This window comes from Mercenaria mercenaria, chromosome 4 (genome assembly GCF_021730395.1).
Source record: "Mercenaria mercenaria strain notata chromosome 4, MADL_Memer_1, whole genome shotgun sequence".
NCBI classification, from domain to species: Eukaryota; Metazoa; Mollusca; class Bivalvia; order Venerida; family Veneridae; genus Mercenaria; species Mercenaria mercenaria.
This window is the reverse complement of record NC_069364.1, coordinates 57,824,937-57,842,799: the sequence shown is the minus strand read 5'-3', so window position 1 is coordinate 57,842,799 and position 17,863 is coordinate 57,824,937. Positions and strand designations below refer to the sequence as shown.

Genomic DNA, 17,863 nt, shown 5'->3' with positions numbered 1-17,863 from the left:
TTTATTAATATGTTTTAACGTTATGCTCTTAATAAGTATTAAAATGAAAGTATAATTGTTGATATATTTTATTTTTTCAATGTATGTTTATATACGTTCCCTTTCTGTAATAAAAAGGTAAAGGGGGGGGGGGGGGGGGGGGAGGATGTTTATATACGTTCCCATTCTGAAATAAAAAGGTAAAAATGGGGGGGGGGTGTCCAGGGGTGATTTTGTCATACATTAAATTTTTGACTACATTTTACCTATTTTACATTTACCTTTTTATCTCACCTTAACAATATTTGGGGGAAGAATTGTGATTACAAAATGTCTGTCGGTCTACACTTAATTTGACAGTACAATAGAGGCCTGTGTTTTGACGAAAGTTTAAGCCTGTCTGTCAGGTCTAGTCAGTAGTTGGGACTGCAACTTTTTCAGCTTTGGGAGTCCCGGGACTGCAACTTGAAATTGCTAGTGAGAACCCTGTGCTCTGTAACTCTTTAACTGCTTGAAGGATTTCAAAGAAACTTGGCACAAATTTTCACCACACCAAGACGACGTGCAGAGTGCATGTTTCGATTGACTCGCTTTAAGGTCAAGGTCACACTTAGGGGTCAAAGGCTTATATGACTTTGCTTTGTGTATATTGCTCTTCATTGCAGTGCTATTCAAATCACTCTGCATCCGTGGTCCGTCGTCCTTCCGTCCGTTAACAATTTCTCGTTACCGCATCTCCTCAGAAACTACTGGGGGGATTTTGACCAAACTTTGTCAGAATGATGAGTTGGTACCCTAGTTGTGTCCCCCTGAAAATCAGACTGGTTCAACAATTTTTAGCTCATCTGATTTTTTGAAAAAAAAATGATGAGTTATTGTCATCACTTGAGCGGTTGTCGGCGTCGGCGTTGCCTGGTTAAGTTTTATGTTTAGGTCAGCTTTTCTCCTAAACTATCAAAGCTATTGCTTTGAAACTTTGAATACTTGTTCACCATCATAAGCTGACCCTGTATAGCAAGAAACATAACTCCATCTTGCTTTTTGCAAGATTTATGGCCCCTTTTGTACTTAGAAAATATCAGATTTCTTGGTTAAGTTTTATGTTTAGGTCAACTTTTCTCCTAAACTATCAAAGCTATTGATTTGAAACTTGGAATACTTGTTTACCATCATAAGCAGACCCTGTACATCAAGAAACATAACTCCATCTTGCTTTTTGCAAGAATTATTGCCCCTTTTGGACTTAGAAAATCAGTTTTCTTGGTTAAGTTTTATGTTTAGGTCAGCTTTTATCCTAAACTATCAAAGCTATTGCTTTAAAACTTGCAACACTTGTTCACCATCATAAGCTGACCCTGTACAGCAAGAAACATAACTCCATCCTGCTTTTTGCAAGAATGATGGCCCCTTTTGGACTTAGAAAATATCAGATTTCTTGGTTAAGTTTTATGTTTAGGTGAACTTTTTCTCTTAAACTATCAAAGCTATTGCTTTTAAACTTGCAACACTTGTTCACCATCATAAGCTGACCCTGTACAGCAAGCAACATAACTCCATCCTGCTTTTTGCAATAATTATTGCCCCTTTTGGACTTAGAAAATCATTTTCTTGGTTGAGTATTATGTTTAAGTATACTTTTCTCATAAACTATCAAAGCTATTGCTTTAAAACTTGCAACAGTTTTTCACCATCATAAGTGGACACTGTACATCAAGAAACATAACTCTATCCTGCTTTTTGCAAGAATGATGGCCCTTTTTAGACTTAGAAAATCATGGGTAGGACAATATTTCTGTTATACAAAAAAAATCAGATGAGCGTCAGCACCCGAAAGGGCGTGCTCTTGTTGAGTGAGTTATGGCCCTTTGTTTATTTTATAATTTACATAGATTTATATAGGAAAAACTTTGAAAATCTTCTTGTCCAAACCACAGAGCCTAGGGCTTTGATATTTGGTATGTACATCATCTAGTGTCCTCTATCAAGATGATTCAAATTATTTCCTGGGTCAAATATGGCCCCGCCCGGAGTCACATGTTTAATAAAACTTATATAGGGGAAAACTTTGAAAAACCTCTTGACCAAAACCACAGGCCTAGGGCTTTGATATTTTGTATGTGACATAATCTAATGGTCTTCTGCTAAGATGTTCAATTATTCCCCTAGGTCAATAGGCCTGGGGGTCACATGGTTTACATAGACTTATATAGGGAAAAACTTTGAAAATCTTCTTGTCAAAACCACAAAGCCTAGGGCTTTGATATTTGTAATGTAGCATCATCTTGTGGTTCTCTACCAAGTTTGTTCAAATTATCCCCCTAGGGTCAAATATGGCCCCGCCCCGGGGGTCACATGGTTCATATAGACTTATATAGGGAAAAGCTTTTAAAATCTTCTTGTCAAAACCACAAAGCCTAGGGCTTTGATATTTGTAATGTAGCATCATCTTGTGGTTCTCTACCAAGTTTGTTCAAATTATCCCCCTAGGGTCAAATATGGCCCCGCCCCGGGGGTCACATGGTTCATATAGACTTATATAGGGAAAAGCTTTTAAAATCTTCTTGTCAATAATCTACAACATTCAGATTAGGACCTTATGTATAGTAATTTTTTTTTGTATAGCTTTGAGTGGCAAGATGAACCTTGACATGAGTTGACCTTGATTTTGACCTAGTGACCTACTTTCACATTTCTGTAGCTACAGCCTTCAAATTTGGACCACATGCATAGTTTTGTGCACTGAAAAAAACTTTGACCTTGACATTGACCTAGTGACCTACTTTCACATTTTTGAAGATACAGGCTTCAAATTTTGACCACATGCATAGTTTTGTGTTCAGAAATGAAATTTGACCTTGATTTTGACCTAGTGACCTACTTTCACATTTCTCAAGCTACAGCCTTCAAATTTGGCCCACATGCATAGTTTTGTGCACCGAAAAAAACTTTGACCTTGACATTGACCTAGTGACCTACTTTCACATTTTTGAAGATACAGGCTTCAAATTTGGACCACTTTCTAATTTCTCAAGCTGCAGCCTTCAGATTTGGACTACATGCATAGTTTTGTATACTGAAATGAACTTTGATATTGAGATTGACCTAGTGACCTACTTTCCCTTTTCTGAAGCTACAGGCTTCTAATTTGGACCACATGCATATTTTTGTGTTCTTGAAATTTGACATTGATTTTTACCTAGTACCTACTTCCACATTTCTCAAGCTACAGCCTCCATATTTGAAACACTTACATAGTTTTATATACCAAAATGAACTTTGACCTTGAAATTGATCTAGTGACCTACTTTCACATTTCTCAAGCTACAGCTTTCAAATTTGGACCACCTGCATGGACCACATGCACAGTGTTGTGTACCGAAATAAAATTTGACCTTGATTTTGACCTTGAGCTAGTCTTGAAATTTAGGGACCTGCGTGGCCGAGTGGTTAAGGTCGCTGACTTCAAATCACTTGCCCCTCATTTATGTGGGTTCAAACCTCACTCAGGGCGTTGAATTCTTCATGTGAGGAAGCCATCCAGCTGTCTTGAAATTTGGAACATTCAAAAATGGCTCAATGGTGGGCGCCAAGATCACTCTGTGATCTCTTGTTTTTATTTGGTAGATCCCTTTTTTGTTCACTTAAAATAAAAAAAATTTGAATTTTTCTGTGGACTTAGAATTTTTTTTTGGAATTTCTTCCCTTTGTTGTTCCTGTCCTTTGGGCTTCAATAGTCATGTTCTTAAAAGTTTGCTCCCATCCTCTGATGTAACCCTTCAGGCATATATTGCCCCGCTTGGCGAAGCTCTTGTTTACAGAATATCTGTAAAAACAATGAAATCCTAGACCTGTTAAATGCAGTTGGAGATCAATTCATCTTCAATATCCCTAACACTGCAGTTGTTGTTCCTGTAAGACAGACAGTTTGAGATTGCAGTCGCTGTTCCTGTAAGACAGACAGTCTGAGATTGCAGTCGTTGTTCCTGTAAGACAGACAGTCTGAGACTGCAGTCGTTGTTCCTGTAAGACAGACAGTCTGAGATTGCAGTCGTTGTTCCTGTAAGACAGACAGTTTGAGATTGCAGTTGTTGTTCCTGTAAGATAGACAGTTTGAGATTGCAGTCTGAGATTGCAGTTGTTGTTCCTGTAAGACAAACAGTCTGAGATTGCAGCTGTTGTTCCTGTAAGACAGACAGTTTGAGATTGCAGTTGTTGTTCCTGTAAGACAGACAGTCTGAGATTGCAGTTGTTGTTCCTGTAAGACAGACAGTTTGAGATTGCAGTCGTTGTTCCTGTAAGATAGACAGTTTGAGATTTCAGTTGTTTTTCATGTAAGACAGACAGTCTGAGATTGCAGTTGTTCCTGTAAGACATTCAGTCTGAGATTGCAGTTGTTGTTCCTGTAAGATAGACAGTTTGAGATTGCAGTAGTTGTTTCAGTAAGGCAGACAGTTTGAGATTGCAGTTGTTGTTCCTGTAAGACAGACAGTTTGAGATTGCAGTTGTTGTTCCTGTAAGACAGACAGTCTGAGATTGCAGCTGTTGTTCCTGTAAGACAGACAGTCTGACATTGCAGCTGTTGTTCCTGTAAGACAGACAGTCTGAGATTGCAGTTGTTGTTCCTGTAAGACAGACAGTTTGAGATTGCAGTTGTTGTTCCTGTAAGACCGACAGTTTGAGATTGCAGTTGTTGTTCCTGTAAGATAGACAGTTTGAGATTGCAGTCTGAGATTGCAGTTGTTGTTCCTGTAAGACAAACAGTCTGAGATTGCAGCTGTTGTTCCTGTAAGACAGACAGTTTGAGATTGCAGCTGTTGTTCCGGTAAGACAGACAGTCTGACATTGCAGCTGTTGTTCCTGTAAGACAGACAGTTTGAGATTGCAGTGGTTGTTCCTGTAAGATAGACAGTTTGAGATTTCAGTTGTTGTTCCTGTAAGACAGACAGTCTGAGATTGCAGTTGTTCCTGTAAGACAGACAGTCTGAGATTGCAGTCGTTGTTCCTGTAAGACAGACAGTTTGAGATTGCAGTTGTTGTTTCAGTACGACAGACAGTTTGAGATTGCAGTTGTTGTTCCTGTAAGACAGACAGTCTGAGACTGCAGTTGTTGTTCCTGTAAGACAGACAGTCTGAGATTGCAGTTGTTGTTCCTGTAAGACAGACAGTCTGAGATTGCAGTCGTTGTTCCTGTAAAACAGACAGTCTGATATTGCAGTCCTTGTTCCTGTAAGACAGACAGTCTGAGATTGCAGTCGTTGTTCCAGTAAGACAGACAGTCTGAGATTTCAGTCGTTGTTCCTGTAAGACAGACAGTCTGAGATTACAGTTGCTGTTTCTGTAAGACAGACAGTTTGAGACTGTAGTTGTTCCTGTAAGACAGTCAGTTTGAGACTGCAGTTGTCGTTCCTGTAAGATAGACAGTTTGAGATTGCAGTTGTTGTTCCTGTAAGACAGTCAGTCTAAGATTGCAGCTGTTGTTCCAGTAAGATAGACAGTTTGAGACTGCAGTTGTTGTTCCTGTAAGACAGACAGTCTAAGATTGCAGCTGTTGTTCCTGTAAGACAGACAGTCTGAGATTGCAGCTGTTGTTCCTGTAAGACAGATCATTTGAGATTGCAGCTGTTGTTCCTGTAAGACAGACAGTCTGAGATTGCAGTTGTTGTTCCTGTAAGACAGACAATTTGAGATTGCAGTTGTTGTTCCTGTAAGATAGACAGTTTGAGATTGCAGTCTGAGATTGCAGTTGTTGTTCCTGTAAGACAAACAGTCTGAGATTGCAGCTGTTGTTCCTGTAAGACAGACAGTTTGAGATTGCAGTTGTTGTTCCTGTAAGACAGACAGTCTGAGATTGCAGTTGTTGTTCCTGTAAGACAGACAGTTTGAGATTGCAGTCGTTGTTCCTGTAAGACAGACAGTCTGAGATTGCAGCTGTTGTTCCTGTAAGACAGACAGTCTGACATTGCAGCTGTTGTTCCTGTAAAAAAGACAGTCTGAGATTGCAGTCGTTGTTCCTGTAAGACAGACAGTTTTAGATTGCAGTGGTTGTTCCTGTAAGATAGACAGTTTGAGATTTCAGTTGTTGTTCCTGTAAGACAGACAGTCTGAGATTGCAGTTGTTCCTGTAAGACAGACAGTCTGAGATTGCAGTTGTTGTTCCTGTAAGATAGACAGTTTGAGATTGCAGTTGTTGTTTCAGTACGACAGACAGTTTGAGATTGCAGTTGTTGTTCCTGTAAGACAGACAGTCTGATATTGCAGTCGTTGTTCCTGTAAGACAGACAGTCTGAATGCAGTCTTGTTCCTGTAAGACAGACAGTCTGATATTGCACGTCGTTTTCCTGTAAGACAGACAGTCTGAGATTGCAGTCGTTGTTCCTGTAAGACAGACAGTCTGAGATTTCAGTCGTTGTTCCTGAAGACAGACAGTCTGAGATTGCAGTTGCTGTTTCTGTAAGACAGTCAGTTTGAGACTGTAGTTGTTCCTGTAAGACAGTCAGTTTGAGACTGCATTGTCGTCCTGTAAGATAGACGTTTGAGATTGCAGTTGTTGTTCCTGTAAGACAGTCATCTAAGATTGCAGCTGTTGTTCCAGTAAGATAGACAGTTTGAGACTGCAGTTGTTGTTCCTGTAAGACAGACAGTCTAAGATTGCAGCTGTTGTTCCTGTAAGACAGACAGTCTGAGATTGCAGCTGTTGTTCCTGTAAGACAGATCATTTGAGATTGCAGCTGTTGTTCCTGTAAGACAGACAGTCTGAGATTGCAGTTGTTGTTCCTGTAAGACAGACAGCTTGAGACTGCAGTTGTTCCTGTAAGACAGACAGTCTGAGATTGCAGCTGTTGTTCCTGTAAGACAGACAGTCTGAGACTGCAGTTGTTGTTACTTTAAGACAGACAGTCTGAGACTGCAGTTGTTGTTCTTATAAGACAGACAGTCTGAGATTGCAGTTCTTGTTCCTGTAAGACAGACAGTTTGAGATTGCAGCTGTTGTTCCTGTAAGACAGACAGTCTGAGATTGCAGTTGTTGTTCCTGTAAGATAGACAGTCTAGATGTTGGCCAGTATCAGTGACACTATATATCATCACAAACAGATAGCTGTCTTTGTTGAACAACAGTATATCCTTCTATCTTGGTTAGATATCCTTTATGACCTTGGCTTTCCATATTACTACTGGATATTTGTCTGTTACCTACATTTATAAGTGTTGCTTTCTTTGATGATGATGTAGTTTCAGCATTTGACTTACTGGTACTTGAAATTAGTAGTCTGATTTAGACTAGTATTAGCTTGACTATAAGAAGTATAAGGAGAGCTATCCTACTCGCCCCGGCATCGGCGTCGGCGTCTTTCTGCGTCCCCACCTTGGTTAAAGTTTTTTTACACTTTCTCGTTTTTCAAGTTGTCTCTGTAATTACTTGATGGATTTGATTCAGACTTGATATACTTATTCCTCATCATCATCCACATCATCTGACATAAGGGCCATAACTCTGGAATCCAGTATTTCATGAATTATCCCCCCTTTTCACTTAGATTTTCAGGTTAAAGTTTTGATGCACTTTCACTCTATCTCTGTTATTACTGAATGGATTTGATTCAAACTTAAAATAGTTGTTCAACATCATCACTCACATCATATGACACAAGGTGCATAACTCTGGCACCATTTTTTCATGAATTATTCCCCCTTTTTACTTAGAATTTCAGGTTAAAGTTTTGGTGCACTTTCACTCTACCTCTGTTATTACTGAATGGATTTGATTCAAATTTAAAATAGTTGTTCAGTATCATCACCCACATCATATGACACAAGATGCATAACTCTAGCACAATTTTTCATGAATTGTTCCCCTTTTTACTTAGAATTTCAGGTTAAAGTTTTATGCACTTTCATTATATCTCTGTTATTACTGAATGGATCTGATTCAAACTTAAACAATTGTTCAGCATCATTTCCCTTATCACATGACACAAGGTGCATAACTCTGGGACTAATTTTTCATGAATTATTTCCCCTTTTTACTTAGAATTTTAGGTTTAAGTTTTGATGCACATTCACTCTGTCTCTGTTATTACTGAATGGATTTGATTCAAACTTATAATAGTTGTTCAACATCATCACCCACACCATATGATGCAAGGTGCATAACTCTGGCACCAATTTTTCATTAATTATGCCCCCTTTTTACTTAGAATTTTAGGTTAAAGTTTTGATGCACTTTCACTCTGTCTCTGTTATTGCTGAATGGATTTGATTCAAACTTAAAATAGTTGTTCAACATCATCACCCACACCATATGACACAAGGTGCATAACACTGACACTAATATTTAATGAATTATGCCCCTTTTTGCTTAGGATATACTTATATAGTGTTTTGATACATTTTATCTTTATCCCTTATTACTTTAAGTTGATATTTTTGACATAGACTCAGGCTATTGTGCAATATCTTCATCCACAATTGGAGTCATTAAACACTCCAGTGACAGCTCTAGTTTCCTCAGATGTGCCCAGTTTCACTATCCAACATCGAAATAGTCAAGCTTGCTGTCTCCTGTGACAGCTCTTGTTGGTATAGTCTGGTCAAATCAACAAGCGTGAAATCATTGTGCAATTCAAATACCAGAGTACTAGAATAAATATTTGCATTTGATTTGTTTGTTTATGTAAACTTTGAATGTTAACTAACTATATTGAAATGTCTCTTTTATAAATATTTTATCTAAAGCTGCTGGTGTGCAGTCTTAAATATTTTTTAAACCGGTCAATATAAACAACAAAAGAAAGTCTATAAAAGTTATATTTCTTGGGAAAAAAACAGATTGTGAATGAATTGAACATTAAATTTTGTTCATTATGCATTGTATGTAGTCAACTTTCTTCAGGCCCGGAGTTGTAATTATATTCCAGTGGCAAGAATAACTGACATATCAACCTCAGAATAATGCTGTTGTTAATTGAACCTCCTTAAATTAAAGGCTTAATGCCATCTGTCCGTCTCTGCAAATCTGGATCCTGGGATAACTCAAAAAGATTCAAGCTAGGTTCATAAAACTTGGTATGTGAATAGAGGGCAATATGTGGATTATGCACATAAATGACTTACATGTAGGTCAAAGGTCAAGGTCACTATTGAAGGTCAAGTAAAAATTGTTTCTGTGCCATAACTTTTATATGCATTTATGGATTATCTTAGTGCTACACACAATCTTCCCCATGATGACAATGTGTCAACACATGATCTATGCTTGTCGGTTAAAGGTCAAGGTCACTGTTCAATGTCAAGTAAAAAGTTTGTTTCTGCTCCGTTACTTTTAATTGCTTTGAAGGATTTGTTTAGTACTACACAGAAATGTTCCCCATGATAAGCTATGTCACGCACATGACCCATGGTTGTGGGTCAAAGGTCAAGATCACTGTTGAAGGTCAAGTATAATTGTTGAAATGATGCTGAATTGTTTCAAGATTGATTCTCAAATTTTGATGACAGGGTGGATGGAAAAGCAACACAACAAATACTGATAAGTTTGGGGAAAACATTATTAAAGGTGGATAATCAGATTTTGGCCATGTAACGGATTTGTTCGAAACTTTAGCATCTGATCATTTACACTCATTTATGTTCACTTAACACTTAATACAAATTAGATTTTCACTGGAGGTAAGATAGAGTTATTTTATCATAAGTATAAATTTGATAAACATACTTTGCCTAAGGAAATGTATAAATATTAGACATATTGTAATATATTTGTAAAATATTTGCATTAAGAATTATGTATTTAGATGGAATTCATTAGAAACGCAAGTTTGAAAAATTATTATTACCTGCCTTTGCCTATCTTTGTTGCGCAACCAAGATAGATTGGAAATAAATGAATTCAGAAGCTACACACAGCTTTAAAACTTGCATTTTGGTTTAGATTGTTCAATAGTTGATATGTCTATCAAATGCAAATGTAAAACTAGACATTGTATCGAAATAAAAAGAAAAACCCAGCTTTTTATATGCTTTCATATTAAAGGGGAGTAATTACAAAATTTAAAAAAATAATAAAATATACATTTCAAATAGGAATCTAACTCTATGTAATCGGTGTTTTTGTTCCTTAAATAATTCTCTACCAGAATATACAAAAAGTAAAAAATGTCATTAAATGTTGATTAAATGTGATTGACCACCTTTAATGAAAATATCGCGGCAAAATAAGAAGGTATACATAAAATAAAAAAGTGAGTAAATGTCTGGACAAGGTGTGTGCCTTCTAACCATAATAGCACACCAACTTTTATAAGGGCCCTGGGGCTAAAGCCCTCAGGCAATATGGCACTAGGTGTGCCATTATTGCAAGAAATCACAACCAAGCCATATATTAACCTCATAATGCCCTGGAATATAAATAGTCTTGCCTGGATCAAAAACGTCGTGAAAATCCATAATGCCTCTTTTTAAAGTTGGTCCGTAATACCTTTCTTTAAAATACTTTGGTAAATGTCAGTAATGCTTATGACATTACGTTGACATTAGTTTTGTAAAGGTCCATTTGGATTGTTTGGCTTAAAATATTTCTAAATTAAAATGTTTTGCCTTAAAATAGCTTTGTATTAAAAGGTACAGACTATGTTTTGAAGTAATTTTTTAAAAGTCCATAATCATGATAATGCCATGGTTTCAAGTGTGCTGCATTACCGTATCTAAAATTTAATGATTCTTTGAACAGTGCTGTTTCTTTTGTTTGGTGAAAATTTTCAGAAATGATCTGAAAACTTGAACTTCAAGTTAGGCATTATATAAAATCTGTTATTTCTGATTATATTCATATTTAACAAGTCAGTTATTTTGTGTTCTCTGTGAAAATTTCGTTTTGATTACTAGCTTTAATTCTTCTTTGGAATAGACATTTAAGGTACTATGTAATAGATAGCAAAAAAAAATTCTCTAAAATAATTTTGTGGTGTTATTCGAAACAGATAAATATTTTTTAAGTATAAGGAAAGCAGTAAGATAACTTTGTAAATGAAATACATCAATGGCCAAAGAATACTGAAATAGGAAATTTTAAAGAAGACATGATAGTATAGAAAATAGCTGATTGTAAGTATGGGTCCATTACCTTATGCATACATAGAAAGTCAGAGAATTCAGGCAGTGCTCAAGTGGTAAAATATACGGCAGCTGCCATCGAAAACGTGACCCATATTTCATGTAAAATTATAATTGTATTCATACAGATGATGAAGTTATCTTGGGAGAGTTACAAGAAGTATGCTTGGGGAGCTAACGAATTGAGACCAATCTCAAAGCGTGGACACAGTGCGAGTATTTTTGGTACATCAACCCTCGGAGCTACAATTATAGATGCTTTAGATACACTGCACATCATGGAGATGAATGATGAATTCAAGGAAGGACGTGACTGGGTTGCAACTCAATTCAAATTTGAAGGGGTGAGTTTATTATACCAATTTCTATGACTTTTTACCTGTGTGATTCTCAAAAAATATCGTCGAGCTGATGTTGTCACTTGATTGTTTGCATTGGTTAAGGGTTTTGTTTAGGTCCAGTTTTACTCAAAACTGTAAGAGCTATAGCTTTTAAACTTTACACACTTGTTTACCATCAATAGATGAATAAATGCATCAAAAACCTTCAAAAACATGTCAGAATTATGACCCTTTTTGTGCTTAGAAAATTGGAATATCTTGGTTTGGTTTAAAATTTTATTGAGGTCTGTTTTTAGCTCACCTGAGCAATGCTCAGGTGAGTTACTGTGATCGCTCTATGTCCGGCGTCCGGCGTCTGTCTATCTTTCATCTGTCAATATTTATCTTGTGTATGCGATAGAGGCTGTAATTTTCAACTGATCTTCATGAAATTTTGTCAGAATGATCACCTTGATAAAATCTAGGCCAAGTTTGAAAATGGGTCATCTGGGATAAAAAACTAGGTCACTAGGTCAAATCAAAGAAAAAGCTTGTGTATGGGATAGATGCGGTATTTTGATCTTCACAAATTTTGTTCAGAATGATTACCTTGATGAAATCTAGAGTCAGTGTACCCGGTTTCGCACACATTTCCTAAGAATACTTTCCTATCTAGCTAAAAATGATTAAATTTGAATTTACCTCTATATGTTTTAATAAATACACTTATTTCAGTTTAAAACACGCTACTTTCACTTCCCACTACAATGACGTCCTACCTCTTAGTGTACTTGATTCGGATAACATATTTTGACCAGTTCTTGCATTTAAGTGTACCCGGTTTCGCACACCCTACTATTTATAGAACTCGGTGATAACAATGCAGTTACTCAACAGAAAAATATTAATTAACCTTTTAACCATTTATATAATTCAATTTAAACACGTATTTTCCAATAAAACATCTGAAAGTGAAATTTAAAAGCAGTTATGGAAGTGAAAGCTAGGTACCAAACCCTGGTTTTACTTCTAAAAGCAGAAAAGGTAAAAAAAAAACTGAATACATGAAACAAAAATAAAACAATAGAAGCTGTTGAATCACAAAAGACCCCCACAAGTCTAATTATTCGATTAAATTCTCTGTTTTAATAAAAACGTAAAGCAAACAATCAAGTTGAAGGCATTTTGCAGGTTGGGAGAACTTCAATAACTGTTGAAATATTTTTCATTTTTGTAAAGTAGTAGGTAAATACTTACCTGTATGATGGAATAGTGATTTTTCAATTTATTTTGCACTTTTTTGTTGTTTGCATAGTCATTATTTTCATGAAACTTAATATTTTTCAGCTGACCTACTAGTCTCTATTGATATTGTTATTATTTTCGTCTGCACTTACCAGAACGAGGCTCCAGTGGGGAAGGACCCCTTGTGTCAAATTATGTAGGGAATAACTCAGTTTCGTGAAATAATAACAAAGAATTGTTGAATTTTCTGCTTTATTCTCACAAAAACATGAATTTACTGGGTGTGCGAAACCGCGTACAGTGCGAAACTGGGTACACTGACTCTAGGCCAAATTCGAAAATATGTTATCTGTGGTCAAAAACTAGGTCACTAGGTCAAATCAAAGAAAAACCTTGTGTATGCGATAGAGGCTGTATTTTTCAACTGATCTTCATGAAATTTTGTCAGAATGATAACCTTGATAAAATCTAGGCCAAGTTCGAAAATTGGTCATCTGGGTTCAAAAGCTAGGTGACTAGGTGAAATCAAAGAAAAACCTTGTGTATGCGATAGAGGCAGTATTTTTCAATTGATCTTCATGAATTTTGGTCAGAATGATTGCCTTGGTGAATTCTAAGCCAGGTTCGAATATGGGTTATCTGGGGTCAAAAACTAGGTCACTAGGTCCAATCAAAGAAAAACCTTGTGTACGCAATATTATAGGGGCTGTGTTTTACACTGGATATTCATGAAATTTAGTCAGAATGATTGCCTTGATGAAATCTAGGCCAAGGCGGAATATGGGTCATCTGTGGTCAAAAACTAGGTCACTAGGTCGAATCCAAGAAAAATCTTGTGTATGCGATAGAGACTGTATTTTTCAATTGATCTCCATGAAATTTGGTCAGAATGTTAGCCTTGATGAAATTAAGGACAAATTTGAATATGGGTCATCTGGGATCGAAAAGTAGGTCGCGAGGATAAATCAAAGAAAAACGTTTTGTATGCAAATAGAGGCTGTATTTTTAGCTCACCTGTCACAAAGTGACAAGGTGAGCTTTTGTGATCGCGCGGTGTCCGTCGTCCATCGTCCGTCCGTGCGTCCGTGCGTCCGTCCGTAAACTTTTGCTTGTGACCACTCTAGAGGTCACATTTTTCATGGGATCTTTATGAAAGTTGGTCAGAATGTTCATCTTGATGATATCTAGGTCAAGTTCGAAACTGGGTCACGTGCCATCAAAAACTAGGTCAGTAGGTCTAAAAATAGAAAAACCTTGTGACCTCTCTAGAGGCCATATATTTCACAAGATCTTCATGAAAATTGGTCAGAATGTTCACCTTGATGATATCTAAGTCAAGTTCGAAACTGGGTCACGTGGGGTCAAAAACTAGGTCAGTAGGTCTAAAAATAGAAAAACCTTGTGACCTCTCTAGAGGCCATATTTTTCATGAGATCTTCATGAATATTGGTCAGAATGTTTACCTTGATGATATCTAGGTCAAGTTCGAAACTGGGTCATGTAGGGTCAAAAACTAGGTCATTAGGTCTAAAAATAGAAAAACCTTGTGACCTCTCTAGAGGCCATATTTCTCAATGCATCTTCATGAAAATTGGTCAGAATGTTCATTTTGATGATATCTAGGTCAAGTTCGAAACTGGGTCACGTGGGTTTAAAAACTAGGTCAGTAGATCTAAAAATAGAAAAACCTTGTTACCTCTCTAGTGGCCATATTTCTCAATGGATCTTCATGAAAATTGGTCAGAATGTTCACCTTGATGATATCTAGGTCAAGTTCGAAACTGGGTCATGTGCGGTCAAAAACTAGGTCAGTAGGTCTAAAAATAGGAAAACCTTGTGACCTCTCTAGAGGCCATATTTTTCAATGGATCTTCATGAAAATTGGTCAGAATGTTTACCTTGATGATATCTAGGTCAAGTTCGAAACTGGGTCACATGGGGTTAAAAACTAGGTCAGTAGATCTAAAAATAGAAAAACCTTGTGACCTCTCTAGAGGCCATATTTTTCATGAGATCTTCATGAATATTGGTCAGAATGTTCATCTTGATGATATGTAAGTCAGATTCGAAACTGGGTCACGTGGAATCAAAAACTAGGTCAGTAGGTCTAAAAATAGAAAAACCTTGTGACCTCTCTAGAGGCCATATTTCTCAATGGATCTTCATGAAAATTGGTGAGAATGTTCAGCTTGATGATATCTAGGTCAGGTTCATAACTGGGTCATGTGCGATCAAAAACTAGGTCAGTAGGTCGAAAAATAGAAAAACCTTGTGACCTCTCTAGAGGCCATATTTTTCACGAGATCTTCATGAAAATTGGTCAGAATGTGCACCTTGATGATATCTAGGTCAAGTTTAAAAGTGGGTCACGTGCCTTCAAAAACTAGGCCATTAGGTCAAATAATAGAAAAACCTTGTGACCTCTCTAGAGGCCATATTTTTCAATGGATCTTCATGAAAATTGGTCAGAATTTTTTATCTTGATGATATCTAGGTCACATGTGCTCAAAAACTAGGTCACTATGTCAAATAATAGAAATAACGATGTCATACTCAGTTGAACACTGGGTCATGTGGAGATAGGTGAGCGATTCAGGACCATCATGGTCCTCTTGTTCAAGTAAGATTCATGAAATTTGGTCAGAATGATTGCCTTAATCAAATCTAGGTCAAGTTCGAATGAAGGTCATCTTGGCTAAAAAACTAGGTCACTAGGTCAAATTGAAGAAAATACTTGTTTACACTTAAGAGACCACATTTTTGGTCCAATCTTAATGAAAATTGGTCAGAATATTTGTTTCCATGAAATCATTAAGTCAAACATGTTTACACTGTTATGGTGTGTTTCTCAGGTGAGCGACCTAGGGCCATCTTAGCCCTCTTGTTTGTTGAGCCCAATTGCAGAAGTGAAGACATAGTCATCCAAATGGCTGTTTGGTGTATGTGCATGCGTGCATCCGTCTGGATTTGCTTGAGCAATCTTGTTTACATTTAACATGAATGTTAATCTCAGTGAGATTGAGTGTCATGCGCAAACCTCAGGTTCCTATCTCAAAGGTCAAGGTCACAGTTGGAGGTCAAAGGTCATGTCAGATCTTGTCCGGCCTATAACTTTGACATGCATTGAGGAATCCTGTTTGTATTTGGCATGAATGTTTAACTCAATCAGACGAAGTGTCAAGTGCAAATGCCAGGTTCCTATCTTCAAGGTCAAGGTCACAGTTAAGGGTCAAAAGTCATTTTAGAGCTTGTCCAGACCATAACTTTAAGTATGGAGCAATCTTTTTATGCCCCCAGCATCTACTGATGCGGAAGGCATATAGTGATTGTCCTGTCCGTCCGTTTGTTCGTCCATCCATCCGTTCGTCTGTCCATCCGTTCGTCCGTCTGTATGGGGTTAACCAAATGGGACTGTTTCGTCTAGCATCAATACCCCTTACTAGAATGACTTGATACTAATGCAGATGTAACCTGTGACCATTCCTCATCTTCAGACATCATCTGACCTCAGTTTGACCTTGACCGCATTTTGGACTAAGGTTGCTTTATATGGGCCATCTCTTGGTTAAACAAATGGGACCGTTTCGTCTAGCATTAATACCCCTTAGAAGAATGAACTGATACTAATACAGATGTAAACTGTGACCATTCCTCATCTTCAAACATCACCTGACCTCAGTTTGACCTTGACCTCGTTTTGGACTTAGGTGCAAAATCTATCGACAAAGATGCCACTGGGGGCATCAAGCGTTTATTGAATGCAGCTCCTTGTATTTATTTGGCGTAAATGTTTACTGCTATAAGATGGAGTATCGTGCACAAACTTTGGGTTCCTATCTCAAAGGTCAAGGTCACACTTTGGGTTAAAGGTCATTTTAGAGCTTGTCCAGGCTGTAACTTTGCCATGCATAAAGCAACTTTTTTTATTTGGCATAAAATACGATCTCAGTATATTCCATTTCATGATGGAATGTATGTGTGATTGGTGCAGTCAGGTATTTATAACAGAACATGACACTTTCTTAAACAGGACATGATGGCTTGATCAAAGTTTGAAAACATGATATTCGTGGAATTTCCATGTTTCCTGTTTTTTTGTTTAGGTGCATTTTTGTGCAGATAGCTTTGAAACTTTACACAGTTTTCTGTCATCGATGGATGTGTAAGACAACCAAGAAGCAGGACTCTTTTCTTGCTTATTGCCTTAAGCCAAGTATAAATAGACAAGCATCAATTGGCATCTGAAGGTGGTTCTTTTGTTTGGCATATTTGTAAGTACATAAATTCAAAAATGATGAAATAGCAAGTCTGTGTGAAAATATTCTGTTCCAGGCTAAAACACAATTTTATAACAAAATTTATTATTGCATAATGGTATTTTATTGGATGCTAAAACAAAAAGATTGCCATGTATAAATAGTTGCCAAAGCAGACAGATTTTGTTTCTTTGTTCAATAGGACAGTTGATCACTGTTTTTCTGCAGTATGTCATTTATAAAGCAGAGGTCAGTTTAACCGAATTTCTGTGGATTCTATAAGAATATCACTTATTGTCTTCTATAGTATATTCTTCTCAGTATATAATCGGACTTGCAACCTCTCAATTCATAGTCTTGTGCCAACTTACTGGCTAAATAGACGGAGACAGAGAGATAAAAAAATGAAGAATATTTTATTATTCTTCCAAGTCCATTATGGTTAAGCTTTAATTTTCTGCACAACATTTTTGTTTAAAAGCTGTGGTTATCCAGTCTTAATGACTTTTTACCTAATGATTTTTCCATTTAGAGTTAATTACATGAAGAATTCTTCCTCAGAGAAAATTTACTAGTATATTATTATAGAACTGAAATGCAGTGTTTGTATTGTTAATACTCTAAATGCAATTTTTGGGGGTCAGCTTTGCATTGTGTACATGTATACAGAGTGGCCATTGGTATAAACTTGTTGACATTTTAATGTTTGCAATCACTGTAAAGTGCAAAAAACATTCTCTTAGAAAAAGTAAAATATCAGAGATTTTTTGAATTTCAAAATTCTGCATGAGTTTTTAAAGTCAGTTTTTAACCAGGTTGAAAACCTGAGTTATTAGATTGGGGTAGATGTCGGTCGGGCGGGCGGCGGCGGCGTCAAACTGGCGTTCCGGTCAATAACTTTTGTTTCGGTAAAGGTATTTGAATAAAACTTGGTATGTATGTAGCTTATATCAA

The 17,863-nt window shown here is 36.9% G+C and overlaps 1 protein-coding gene across 1 annotated transcript in view; it reads left to right on the top strand.

Annotated features, from left to right (window-relative positions):
* LOC123551836 (mannosyl-oligosaccharide 1,2-alpha-mannosidase IB-like) overlaps positions 1–17,863 on the top strand; it is a 58,769-nt gene that overhangs the window by 4,034 nt on the left and 36,872 nt on the right. Inside the window, 3 exon segments of the mRNA XM_053542222.1 lie at positions 11,217–11,405; positions 15,671–15,675; positions 17,670–17,699. Coding sequence (XP_053398197.1) covers positions 11,217–11,405; positions 15,671–15,675; positions 17,670–17,699 — 224 coding nt within the window.